The sequence below is a fragment of the Gossypium hirsutum genome, chromosome A08 (assembly GCF_007990345.1).
Source record: "Gossypium hirsutum isolate 1008001.06 chromosome A08, Gossypium_hirsutum_v2.1, whole genome shotgun sequence".
Taxonomy (NCBI): Eukaryota; Viridiplantae; Streptophyta; class Magnoliopsida; order Malvales; family Malvaceae; genus Gossypium; species Gossypium hirsutum.
The window spans coordinates 113,552,310-113,564,170 of NC_053431.1; the positions used below are offsets into that span (position 1 = coordinate 113,552,310).

An 11,861-nucleotide genomic window follows, 5' to 3' on the forward strand; every position below is an offset into this window, starting at 1 on the left:
AGTCATGATAATACCTTGGAATATAGCTTTTCGGTGGTGCCTCAGAAAATTGACCTTCGCTTTTGTAATTTATTTTCCGTCAGCTGATTCTTTATACCAATTCTTCGTACGTGACTTCCTTGAGGCATCAAAATATTTGAGGAAAACCAACTTACAAGAAATAGAGTCTGCATCTCTAGTCTTAAACCAATAGCATAAACAAATAATTTAGTCCCCGAAGTAAATTACGTGTAAACTTCCAAAATAGACCGGAAAATATAGACACGAGTCTTCCAAAAACTGAAGGGAATGTTCACAAAAGTCATACACAACATTTATTAACATAATACAATAAATACAAATATCCCTTATATTTTCAAATAAGCATGTTAAGGACGGCGTCAATAACAAGGGTCTGCATACCGTACACCGTTTACGATCCTACATCTTCATCCTAATGCAGCATCGATCTTTTCCCCTGCTTTGCTATAAATATGGGGTATTCTTGTTTCTTACCTTCCCATCTTACCTTCAACCTCATTTATCTCTAATTTTTAATTTTTCTTGGTTTCATTTGGTAGCAGAAACATGGAGTTCTCGCTCAAACTTCAGTATTACCGTCTTGTGTGTGTCATGGTGCTATTACCTGCACTGTGTTACTCAAAGGACTATTTCGTGAAGTCCAGAGCAACTTACTATGGCAGTTCCGACGGCTTAGGCACTACAAGTATGTACATTTCTCCAATAATACAGATATGCATGTCTATTTTATTACTAAATTTTTGCATATATGAGCTAACAATCACGTGAATCTAGGTGGAGCTTGCGGGTTTGGAGAATACGGAAGAAATATCTCTAGTGGCAATGTCGCTGGGGTTTATAGGCTCTACAAGAATGGAGTTGGCTGTGGTGCTTGCTATCAGGTAAATCTTTAACACCCTTAAAATATAATATCGATATTATGATATATATATATTCTTGATCACAAATATCTTTTCTCGGCTGGTTCTTTTATGTTGCCGACTAATGATGTTTAAATGAAATAACCCCGTCAGGTTAGGTGCACAACAAACCCTCAAATCTGTACTAAGAAAGGGGTGAACGTAGTGGTGACTGACTATGGCCAAGGCGACAACACCGATTTCATCCTCAGCCACCACGCATATGAAGCGATGGCACGACCAGGCACCGCGGATCGTCTGTTTGCTTATGGAGTTGTTGGTGTGGAATACCAAAGGGTTCCCTGCCAATACGTTGGTCATAAGATCCAGGTTAAGGTTCATGAATATAGCAGAAACCCAGATTACTTGGCCATTATAATGTTGTACCAAGCCGGTAAAAGTGATATCCTATCCGTTGATATTTGGCAGCAGGTAATCAAAGTGCTCGAACTCTATGCCAACCTTTGATGTTATATTGCTATTAAATGGAATTGAAAGTAACTAGTTTTGATGGTAAAATGCAGGGAAAATGGGTAGAAATGAGAAGGTCATTCGGGGCAGTTTTCGACATGCCAAATCCACCATTGGGAGCCATAAGTTTGAGGTTCAAAGTGCACGACAACGCCGGCATCAAATGGCCAAAGGCTGTCATTCCTCGTAATTGGAAAGCTGGAGTTGCTTATGATACCGATATTCAGCTTCAGTAAACCACAATTCTCAACTATGGTTGCTTTGTGTTTGTTATTACGTCAGTAAGTGTTTGTTTATTATATTTTCTTAAAAATAAAGTGTGTATTAATTTATAATAAGACAGCAAGCAAAGTGATCAAACTTTTGCTTTGTGCTGAATAAACCCAAAAGGTTGGGTACTTGTAGTTTCCCTGATATATTTATTTGTGTGTAATCAATAAAGTTCTCTTTTGAGAGGTATTTTCCTTATGTTTTCTTTCTATAAATATGGTTCAACAATCTTCCATAAAATTAAAGAAATTATAAGTATTTATAATATTTTTATAGTTATTATTGAAAAGTTATAAATAATCTAAAAATTAAAGGGAAAAGATTTCAGATGTAAATTATATCTCATAGTTATTAAAAATTTATCTCTTAAATGTTAATCAAAACTCATGTTATTTAAATAACTATATGATTGAATATTAATATATATTACTAAGAGACGTCACTATCTAAATAGTGACTATCTAAATAAACGTATACTTGAATATAATTATGTTGTATGAATAAACATAAAATTATATATGTATATATATATATAACTCAAAATTCAATTCCAGGGACAGACTAAAAAAAATTCCAAAACAAAGTTTCATTTCGTTAAACTTCAATCTCTTAATATTCCATTAATTATTCTATAAGAAATTACTACACAAGTTTTTTACAAAATTGATATTCTTGTTATACATGACTTAGAGTGTGTTTGATCAATTGAAAAATTAATTGTTGAAAAATTAAGTATTGAATTTATAAATATTAGATTTGTATTATAAAATTATTTGATATATTAATAAACATTTAGCATTGAATATAATTATTTTGTTTGATAATAATAAATCTTTAACTTTTTAAAATTTATTATTTCATAATTTTTATCTTATTAATATGGTATAGTTTATTTTGTGTGGCACCCTACACTTAACTCAGACGACGAATTTGAATACGAGATGTCACCTTCATTCCAGAACAACTCTTAATAGTTTCAAACATTCATCTTAAACTAACTTACATGGCATAAATGTAATATTTCATTTCATGTGAGTAAATTTACATATATATATATATATGGCAAATGGGTCCTCACATAGTAACCTGAGATCATACAAAGTCAAGCGCAAAGTTAAAATGCAAATCCAAATACAAATTATCAAGATGGGGTGTTATGTCTTGAGACAATGAAGTTATGTCCCGAGTCATGCTTCCTTTGTTTTCACATTTTTGCTTTGAAGTATGATATCTCAAGACAATAAGGTTTATATCTCGAGACAGGTATTGTAATGACTCAAAAGTTAGTAGTGTCGGAAAAGATTATTTTGGAACCCTATTTTCAATATTTAAGTCTGTAAATATTAAAGTTCCTTTAATGTTCTCAATTAGATAGTTAACTAAGGTACAAGTATAATAACCCTAAAGTCAGTGGTGTTGAAAAGTGAGATATTAGGACCTCGTTTCTATAAATCGAGCTCCTAAATATTAAAAATATTTACGAAGTTATTGTATAGGTGAATTTAATTTTGGATAGGTAATTTTGTCGAATTAGTGACTTATTGAGGGATACGGATTAAAGTGTAAAAGTCGTAAAAGTTAATCGCTATAGAATTTTAATTAATAAAATGACCAAATGAATAAATAAACCATTATTAAATGACCAAACGATGGTGATAGCCAACTCTTGACCGCCTCCGGACGTACTAACGTCCAGAGTGAGAATATTGCACAAAAAATATAAAATAAGCGGTGTCCGCAAGTATACGGGTCAGGTTGTAATATAGTTATAACGAAGTAGGTAAGTACTCCGAGGATTGTACCCAAGGAGGTGAGTACTAAATTAATTCTAATCTAAACACAAATGGATCTAATTAGTACTTTAAATAAATCATATTACAATAAAATATAAATAGAAGTTTTTGGGGTTTGTAAACAATGGAACAAAATAACATAAATGAAAAGAACTTCAGAAAACTAATTTATAAACTCTATCAAATCTAGCTATGGGTGATTAGCTCGCTTTGGTGGTCATAACTAATTCCTAGTTTGGGTTTCTATTCAATAAACTAGTCATTAACTTAGCAGGATTTCTCGATCTTCCACTAAACTAATGAGTCAGTAAGAACTACTTATCTCTCGACCTCACAGTCTAGACTAGTTTGGGGGCTAAGGTGTTCACGGATAGACCATGCCAATTTTGGGTTAATTCCCACCTAAATGACTTCCTAGGGTCGTCAAGCCTAAGGTTTAAGTTCTTCCTCTCCCAAACAGCTGATCCGTTAAGAAAACCTATATAGTTATTGATGGTCGTGAAACTAACTAAAAATTTGACTTAAGGTAAGCGCACCTATCGAAAAATAGTATAGTTATGGTGAGACCGAAAATATCGTATCCATGAGGACTAAAAGTACTAATCATTACTATCTTTTTATCATCTAGCCAAAGAATGAAAGGATGGTTTTAAACTAAACTAATTTTCTAATTTAACTAAGATTACGACAGAGATGAAAGTTGAAAAATACTTTAGAAAAACCAATGGAGAAGACAATACCCAAGAAAGAATCCACCTAGACTTCACTTATTACCTTTGACTTAAACGATTTATTCACTTGACTTATTTCGTAGAAATACCTGATTTATGTTATTATCCCTTTCAAGACTAAAAACAATTGACTCTAGGTTGATTAATCGAAATCTCTTTCTAATTAAAACCCTTATTGTTGCTTTAACTCGATCTATGGATTCCCTTATTAGATTTGAAATCGTCCTATCTCCAGGATTGCATGCAACTCCGCTTAATTATGAATGATCTACTCTTAAACATGGACTTTTTCCCTACTGAATAAGCACATAAAAAACCTGAATTAATATCCTGGAATATTAAAGCAAGGATTAAAACTAACAATTAAGAATAAAAACAAATATTTATCATATAAATCAAAGAATAATAAGATCCATCTTAGGTTTCATCTCCCTTAGTTATTTAGGGAGTTTAGTTCATAATAATAATAGAAAACACCTCAAAGTTTGGAAAACAACAAAACATAAAGAAACCCAAAGAACTTCTAGGAAATTGGATGGAAATCTTCAGTCTTGATGTAGATCCTGGCTCCAAGGTGATTCTGAATGGCTATTCTCGAGTATTTTTTGCCTCCAACTTTGTGTGTTCCCCCTAATCATCTTCTAGGGTGTTTATATAGGCTTTAGAATGCTTCTAAACCCTCAAAAGTGGCCTTTTCCAAGTAGAACTAGACTTGGGCTTGACAGGGATACAGCCGTGTGCCACGCCCGTGTGCAGGTGCTCAAACCGTGTGTAATTCTGAGTTGGTTTCTAGTCGACACGGCCATAACACATGGGCATGTGGTCTGCCCGTGTGCCTCACACGGGTGTGTGGTTTGTAACGACCCAAATTTTAAGGTCATCAGAAAATTTAAAATTTCGTGTTATAATTTCCGCAAAATAAATTCGTAAATATTTATTAGAAATATTTACGAAGCTAGTAGTGTAGTTAATTAGACTTTGGTTAAGTGAATTAGCTTGAATTAAGGTTAATTTAGTGAAAGGACTGGATTGAATATAATGTAAAAGTTTAATTGTAGAATAGAGAAAATTCAAGGGATTAAATTAGTAATTAGGAATGTATGGTAAAAAATAAATAAAATGTGTAAAAATATAAATGGTACACATGTAATAAACATGTGTATTTACTTATATTATAAGAAAATAATAATAATGATTAAAATATATTATAATAATATAATATAATAAAGTAATTAAATAAAATAAAAGAAACAAATAAAAGAAAGAATGAAAAATGAAACAGAGCAGGGAAAGAAAGAAAGAAAAAGAAAAGGAAAATTTAGGGTTTTAGAGTTCCAAGCTTGATTGGTAAGTCAATTTGATCCCTTTTCTTGTAATTTTGATGTCTATGGAATCCTAGGAAAGAACACTACTTGAGTTATGTTGGAATTTAGAAAGTTATTAAATTTTTAGATGTTGATTAAGTTGAATAAATGGAAGAATTAAGTGTTAATTTGATGGAAATTCAAGTTAGAAGTGGGTGAAGGATTAAATTGTAAAAGAAAATATAGGTCTTGCAATAATAGGGATTGAATTGAGAAGATGTTATAATTAGTGTTTTATGCTGAAATTTAAGAGTTGGGATAGCTTAAAATGATAATTGAATGAAAATATAGGGTTTATTTTGAAGAAAAAGAATGGTTATGGTGGAAGGACTAAATTGGAATTTTAGTAAAAGTTACATGGAAATTAAAGAATGTGTTGTTAAATTTTATGTAGCCAACGTAGCTCCGGAAACATCATCTAAAAAGGGAAAGGAGAAAGTGAACGAGGATATCGAGTAAATTCGAGAAATTCGGTTTGTATTTCTATAAACTATGCTTAATGTTTTAATACAATGTAACTGTTATTTTTTAGTTAGAATGTATATGAATAATATGATGGAAACTGTTATTACTATTGTATTGGAATTTAAATACATGTGAATTAATATGGAAAAATATTGAAATGAAGTAAAATTAAATTAAGAATGGAAAATTGAAAATTAGAAGTTGACTAAAAACCCTATTAACAATGTCGGGTATTCGGATATAGTTGGCATGCCATAGGATCAATGGAGTTAGGGATATTCCGACTCTGTCGCCAGACTGTGACTGTTTCAGATTCGTTCCGAAGAGGTACTCTGTACCTAACTATGACTGTGACTGTTTCAGATTTGTTCCGAAAAGGTACTATGTGTACTATGACTGATACTGTTACCTTTACGGTGTATTCCGGCTTCAGCCGATGAAACACTGTATTATATCCCTGGTGTGTAGGTTGGACTTGAATCCGCGTATTTGTTCAGGTCCGAGTTATGTTAATAAGGGTAATTGAAAGTACTAAAGACAAAGACTAACTGCTATTGATTATGTGATTGTGATGGTTATACAAGTATTGATAGATATTGAATGATATGAAAAGTATAAAAAGAAACTCTTAAATACATTTAAGAGTTATAAGTTAAAGGTAAGTGATGAAGCTAATAAGATTATGAAGTAAAAAGTTATGTTACAAAGTATTTACATAGCTTATTATTATTATTTTAAGTATTAGTTTATAGAAATACCACTGAGTGCATACTCAGCGTACGGTTTGTTTCCGTGCGCAGGCTAGGTACGAAAGAAAGCTAAGGACTCAGCATCCAAGCCGATCCCGGACTTAAAGTGGTGAATACTCTTCTTTTGGCAAAATGGCATGTACCTAGTTTATTAATGTGTTATTTTGTATATGATAGTGTATAAACATGAAAGTTATTGAAGCATGGTATGAAATATGCATATTTTGGAAGTTAAACTTACATGAGTTTGACTAGTATGTTAAGGTGGTACATAATTCTTAAGAGGTATTTAAGGGAATGAATGAATATTTGCTAAGTTTGAATGGCATAATGAATGATATTTGATTTAAGAACTATTAGTATATTTTTGGGCATGAAATAGATGTGTTTAGCAAGTGAAAATAGCTTAGAAATGGTCAAAAATCATGTTTTCACACAGCCAAGTCACATGGGTGTGTGCCCAGGCCGTATGAATAAGTCAGAATCTAAATAAATCTGCCCATGGCCTAGCCCCACGGCGATGTTTAGCCCCATGGGCAGACCACACGGGCATGTTCCAGGCCACACGGGCCTGTACCCCTATCTTCAAGGAAATTTTTTTAAAGTTGCTGGTTTAGTCCCAGATCACTTCTAAAACATATATTGGGCCCTGTAGGCCCATATTAGGGACTTTATGATGAAATATGTTGAATATTGATTTGGAATGTAAAGTTTATAACTCAGTTTTGTATAAATGTTAGTGTATAAGTCTGGTAATACCTCGTAGCCCTATTCTGGTAATGGCTTGGGGTTAGGGGGTGTTACATGGTTTACCCGTGTGGAAGTGCCTAGGCCGTGTGAAACACTGTTTTAAGCCCAATTTGTCTGTTTTTGGCCCGTTTCTTGCTCTTTTTGCTATTCTAAGCTCTCCTGAGTGTAAAACATGAAATTAAAGGATTAAGAGCATCTAATTCATTAAAACCAAGGAAAAATCATTCATAAATATGCCAAGCATGGGGTAAAAATATGTATAAATTATGGTTTATCAAATATCCCCACACTTAAGCATTTGCTTGTCCTCAAGCAAAATATTCAACTCACAATTAAAATAAATTCTTCTTAACTTATAATTCTCATTAATAATGTTCTAAATAATTCACAAGTAATCATACATTAAAAAATTTTAACTAAAAAAAATTAAAGTTTCAAATAGTCAAAGTTGAGCATTTTAATCATAAAATTATAGGCATCCCCCTTTATCTAAGTAATTATCTTTAATTCCAAATTGACAAGGGTTGACATCCTCACTAAAGATTCACTCAAATCACTTAATGTGTTTAAGGTTCAACGATTAAGCACTCATTAGTCAAACATGAAAAGTTATTACCATAGGCTTGCATGAAAATCAAATCTCCAACACTATAAATGAGATGATACACAAATCAAAAGGTCTTTGAAGGGTTGTAACGGGGCTTTGGGTTAAAGGTGTGGTTATAGGCTGAAAAAGACAGTTAGAATTGAGATTAAATTGATAAATTACCTAACTGGAAAAATAACTAACATCAATTGAATAAACATGAGCTTTTTCTCAGCGTATGGAATTAAATACTTAAGCTCAAAAATAAAGAATTACTACCAATATGTATGTATATATGTATGTTTTTTTTAAGAATAAGAACAAGTACAAAAATTGGAACATACATAATAAGAAATAATTCAGTAACTTGAATGAACGAAAAAGAAATAGGCAACTAATCAAATTAAATCTCGATAAAAAGGGAGTTAATAAAAAGGTAGAAATTCTTAATGAATCAAAAAGGGTTAAGTTATGGGTTAATATTAAGGGAAAAATTCAAGAAATAATAGTTAAGGCTCAAAGGGGTTCACTAGGGGTCAATTATGAGGGTAGGCTTTTTATGGGGTAAATGGGTTAAAACTTAAGTGCCTTTATGATTTTCATATATCAAATCAAAGGTGTGGTCTCGACATGTATAATCAATGCAAGTTCTAGAATAACAAATCAATGTTGACATACTTATAACCAATAAAATCAGTGAGCAAGAAAGATATATGCTCTAAAAGGCTCAAAATCTCACGAAAATTATGGGTATTTGATGTCAATCTTGTAAATTCAAAACTTCAAGATAATACCTCAATTCAGGGAAACAACCTAGCAATTTTATTTCTCAAAAGTCAACTCATCATGCTTGATTCCCTAATGTCTTAAAGTTTAAACAATTAATGAAAAATTACTTACGGTTTAATTCAAAACATATCAATAAAAATCATAGATCAATCAGAATTTACTTTAATAATGATATGAGAAAGTCATTTAAGAACAAGATAAAAATTCAGGGATTTTTTGATAATCACATAAATAACCTCCCTACACTTAAGGTGTACATTGTCCTCAATGTACAGAGATAGATAATAGCAATATAAGCATAAGATTAGAAGAGAGGGAGAGAATCGAAACTACCCTGAATGTAGATGTAATCCTTGAAAGAGCGGGAACAGGTTTAGAAGCATTGAAAGTGATGTGTATGTGACATGTAGATAGAGGTGAAGGTGGTGGTAGAGGTTGGGTTCCACAATCACAGTGCCCAGCGAAGAGGTTATCGTGGTGGTCGGTGTTGTGGTGGCTATGGTCATGGTCGAGCAGGACATGGCAGTCGTGGATGATTGTATGTGTATGCCTTAGTAGTACCCATCGACTGAACCTTTTGAAACTGTGATACCATCGCTAATATTTAAAGGGTTTATATGTATATGGTTATTAGGGTTAGTAATAATGAAATAACTAGATAAAATAAAATTCAAATTATACTAATAAAAGTCTTGTAAGTAATTGATAATGAAAGTGCAAAAGAAATGCCAAAATAAAAATAAAATAAAAAGAAAAGCAATTTAAAAATTAGATGGACTTAATAGTCCTCATCGACAACTGAATCGTGCGGTGGTGGTGCTGGAGGCGATATGTGAAAATGTTGGCAGATTTGTTGTAGCGTCGCCTCGATGCTGTTGAATCGCTGAGTGCAATACTACTCCAAGCGAGTGAATCGCTCAGATAAATCTATCAAAGTGGCAGTAGGAGGTCGGTGGCGTGGTGGTGGTGGTGGGGTAGGTCCTCGTGAGGGGGAGGGACATCGTCAGTAATGTCCTCTAGCTCATCCTAATCAACAGAGTGGACGAGTCTGTACTGAAGAGGTTGACTCCACGGCGTCGCTCTATCATCCTTATGTGGATCATGCTGGAAATTCCCTGAGGAGAAATCTGGCCGACTAATATGAGTGTCGATGACATCTCTGGAGTGTCGAAGAGGCCGAAGTGTCGAGCGAGGCGAGTCACGTAAGGGCCAAGGCAGATTAGGCCCCTCTTATGGTAATCCGTCTGGTGGCGAAAGGCGAGGGCGATAAAATATGCTAAGTTAAATACATGGCCAGTCGCCATGCTCCATAGGAAGTACGCGTCGGTGGTGCTAACTACTCCTGTGCTCTCTCTCCTCCCAGTCAGAGTGTGAGCCAAGATGGCATGGATGTAACGTAGTGCTTGAGGGAGAGAAGTCGCCTTTGAGCGAATTGCGTCATAGGGAACCGTACTCGCCATAAGGTTGGTCCAACAACAAGATGGCAAATAGTGTATGTGACAGTGAAGCTGTAGAAAATTCTCAGAAGCCATGAACTCCTCTGTGTAGAGGCCCAAAGCAGCTCCAAACTCGGGTACACTCATATGCCTGACTAGTCCACTGAGTCTAAAAATAATAGTACCAGCCTCGTCATATGTATTCATCACATGCTGTAGATGGAACGTAGTGCAGAATTCCAAGGTCAGCTCTGAATATGTAGGTTCGATAATTGAAAAGAACCGATCCCATGGGGCACTATCTAGATGGAAGCGAACAAGGTGAGCAAGTTGGACTTGCTCCAAAGTGGCCCAATCAATACATCGGCCCACTCCTAATGGTCATACTTGTAGAAGCTAAAATAGGTCGTCCTGTGGGCCTGATGAGAACCGAAGTAGAGGGTGACGAGCTTCAGTCGAGGCGCTTGAGGAGGTTACGCCAGGACCCTTTCGCTTTTTGGAAGCGGGGATAGCAATTTTCTTGCCCCGGGTGTTTGTCATTATAGGCCTACAAAATAATAGAAGTTAAATATCGCCAAATATTAAACCATGAGTCAACAGAAATAAAATTCTAAAGTAATAAAGTTATAGTCCTAAAAAGAAAATTCTCTAACACTAATCATAATAAAAACTAGAATAATAGAATAATAGAATAAAAACAAAAAGTATTAAAGAATAAAAATGAAACAAGAACTGATGGAAGTTTGTACTAATACTAATCAACTGGAAATAAAGCAACAAATCAGAAAACTATAATAAAGTAATAGTAATAATAAGAAAAATAATCATAGGAATGCTAACAAAATAGATTGAAAATTAACAATAATAATAAGGAGGAAAATAACTAAGTAAAGAAAATAAACTAAAATTAAAATAGAAGAATAAATAAAAAAATAACAAAGGAATAAATAAAAATAAATAACTAAAACAATTGAGGGTAAAAGAGGAAACCCAAAAATAGTGGTCGGGGTGTGTACGGCAGTGGACGGAGCTACTGGTCGGAGTCGGTGTGGTTTTCGACGGTGGTGAGTTGGGGAGGACACTGGTGTGGGGAGGTAGGCCGTGTAGCGCGATGTGAGAAGGGCATGGAGGTGTGCCGCGAATGTGGAAGGGAAAGAAATAAATGAAGTTTGGAGAAGAGGGTTGGCCAGTAGTGGAGGCGCTGGTCGGAGCTACTGGTGGTCGGGAGGGTTCACAGGCGTGGGGGGAGTTTGAAGGGCTGCGGAGGCTAAGGGGGAGATTCGGGGAAGAAGAAGAAGAAAATAAAAATTAGGGTTTGGGGGTTTAAAATAGGGGCCACGATCGTGTAAGCCCCGTGTTGGGCCACACGGCCGTAGCACATGCCCGTGTGGTGTGTCCCTAGCTCATGTTTTTCGTGAAATTGTAGTCAGACTCACACACGGGCCCTTTGACACGCTCGTGTCCCTTAGCTGTGACACGGCCGTGCGCATTATCGTTTGCTTCTCTCACACTCATGTACCTGGTTTATGTTTATGGT

The 11,861-nt window shown here is 34.5% G+C and overlaps 1 protein-coding gene across 1 annotated transcript; it reads left to right on the plus strand.

Moving 5' to 3' along the window:
* Positions 1–532: 532 nt before the first annotated feature.
* Positions 533–1,859, plus strand: LOC107919741 (expansin-like B1). Its single transcript, XM_016849123.2, has 4 exons — positions 533–706; positions 796–902; positions 1,035–1,352; positions 1,445–1,859. The coding sequence occupies exons 1-4, from the start codon at positions 568–570 to the stop codon at positions 1,625–1,627; spliced, it is 747 nt and encodes a 248-aa protein (XP_016704612.2). The 5' UTR covers positions 533–567; the 3' UTR covers positions 1,628–1,859.
* Positions 1,860–11,861: the final 10,002 nt, after the last annotated feature.

Bases quoted from the DNA above. Each gene is read 5' to 3' on its own strand.
- LOC107919741 (XM_016849123.2), top strand. From the start codon at position 568: ATGGAGTTCTCGCTCAAACTTCAGTATTACCGTCTTGTGTGTGTCATG. The intron at 707-795 runs GTATGTACATTT...ACGTGAATCTAG, and splicing joins CGACGGCTTAGGCACTACAA to GTGGAGCTTGCGGGTTTGGA. The intron at 903-1,034 runs GTAAATCTTTAA...TAACCCCGTCAG, and splicing joins GCTGTGGTGCTTGCTATCAG to GTTAGGTGCACAACAAACCC.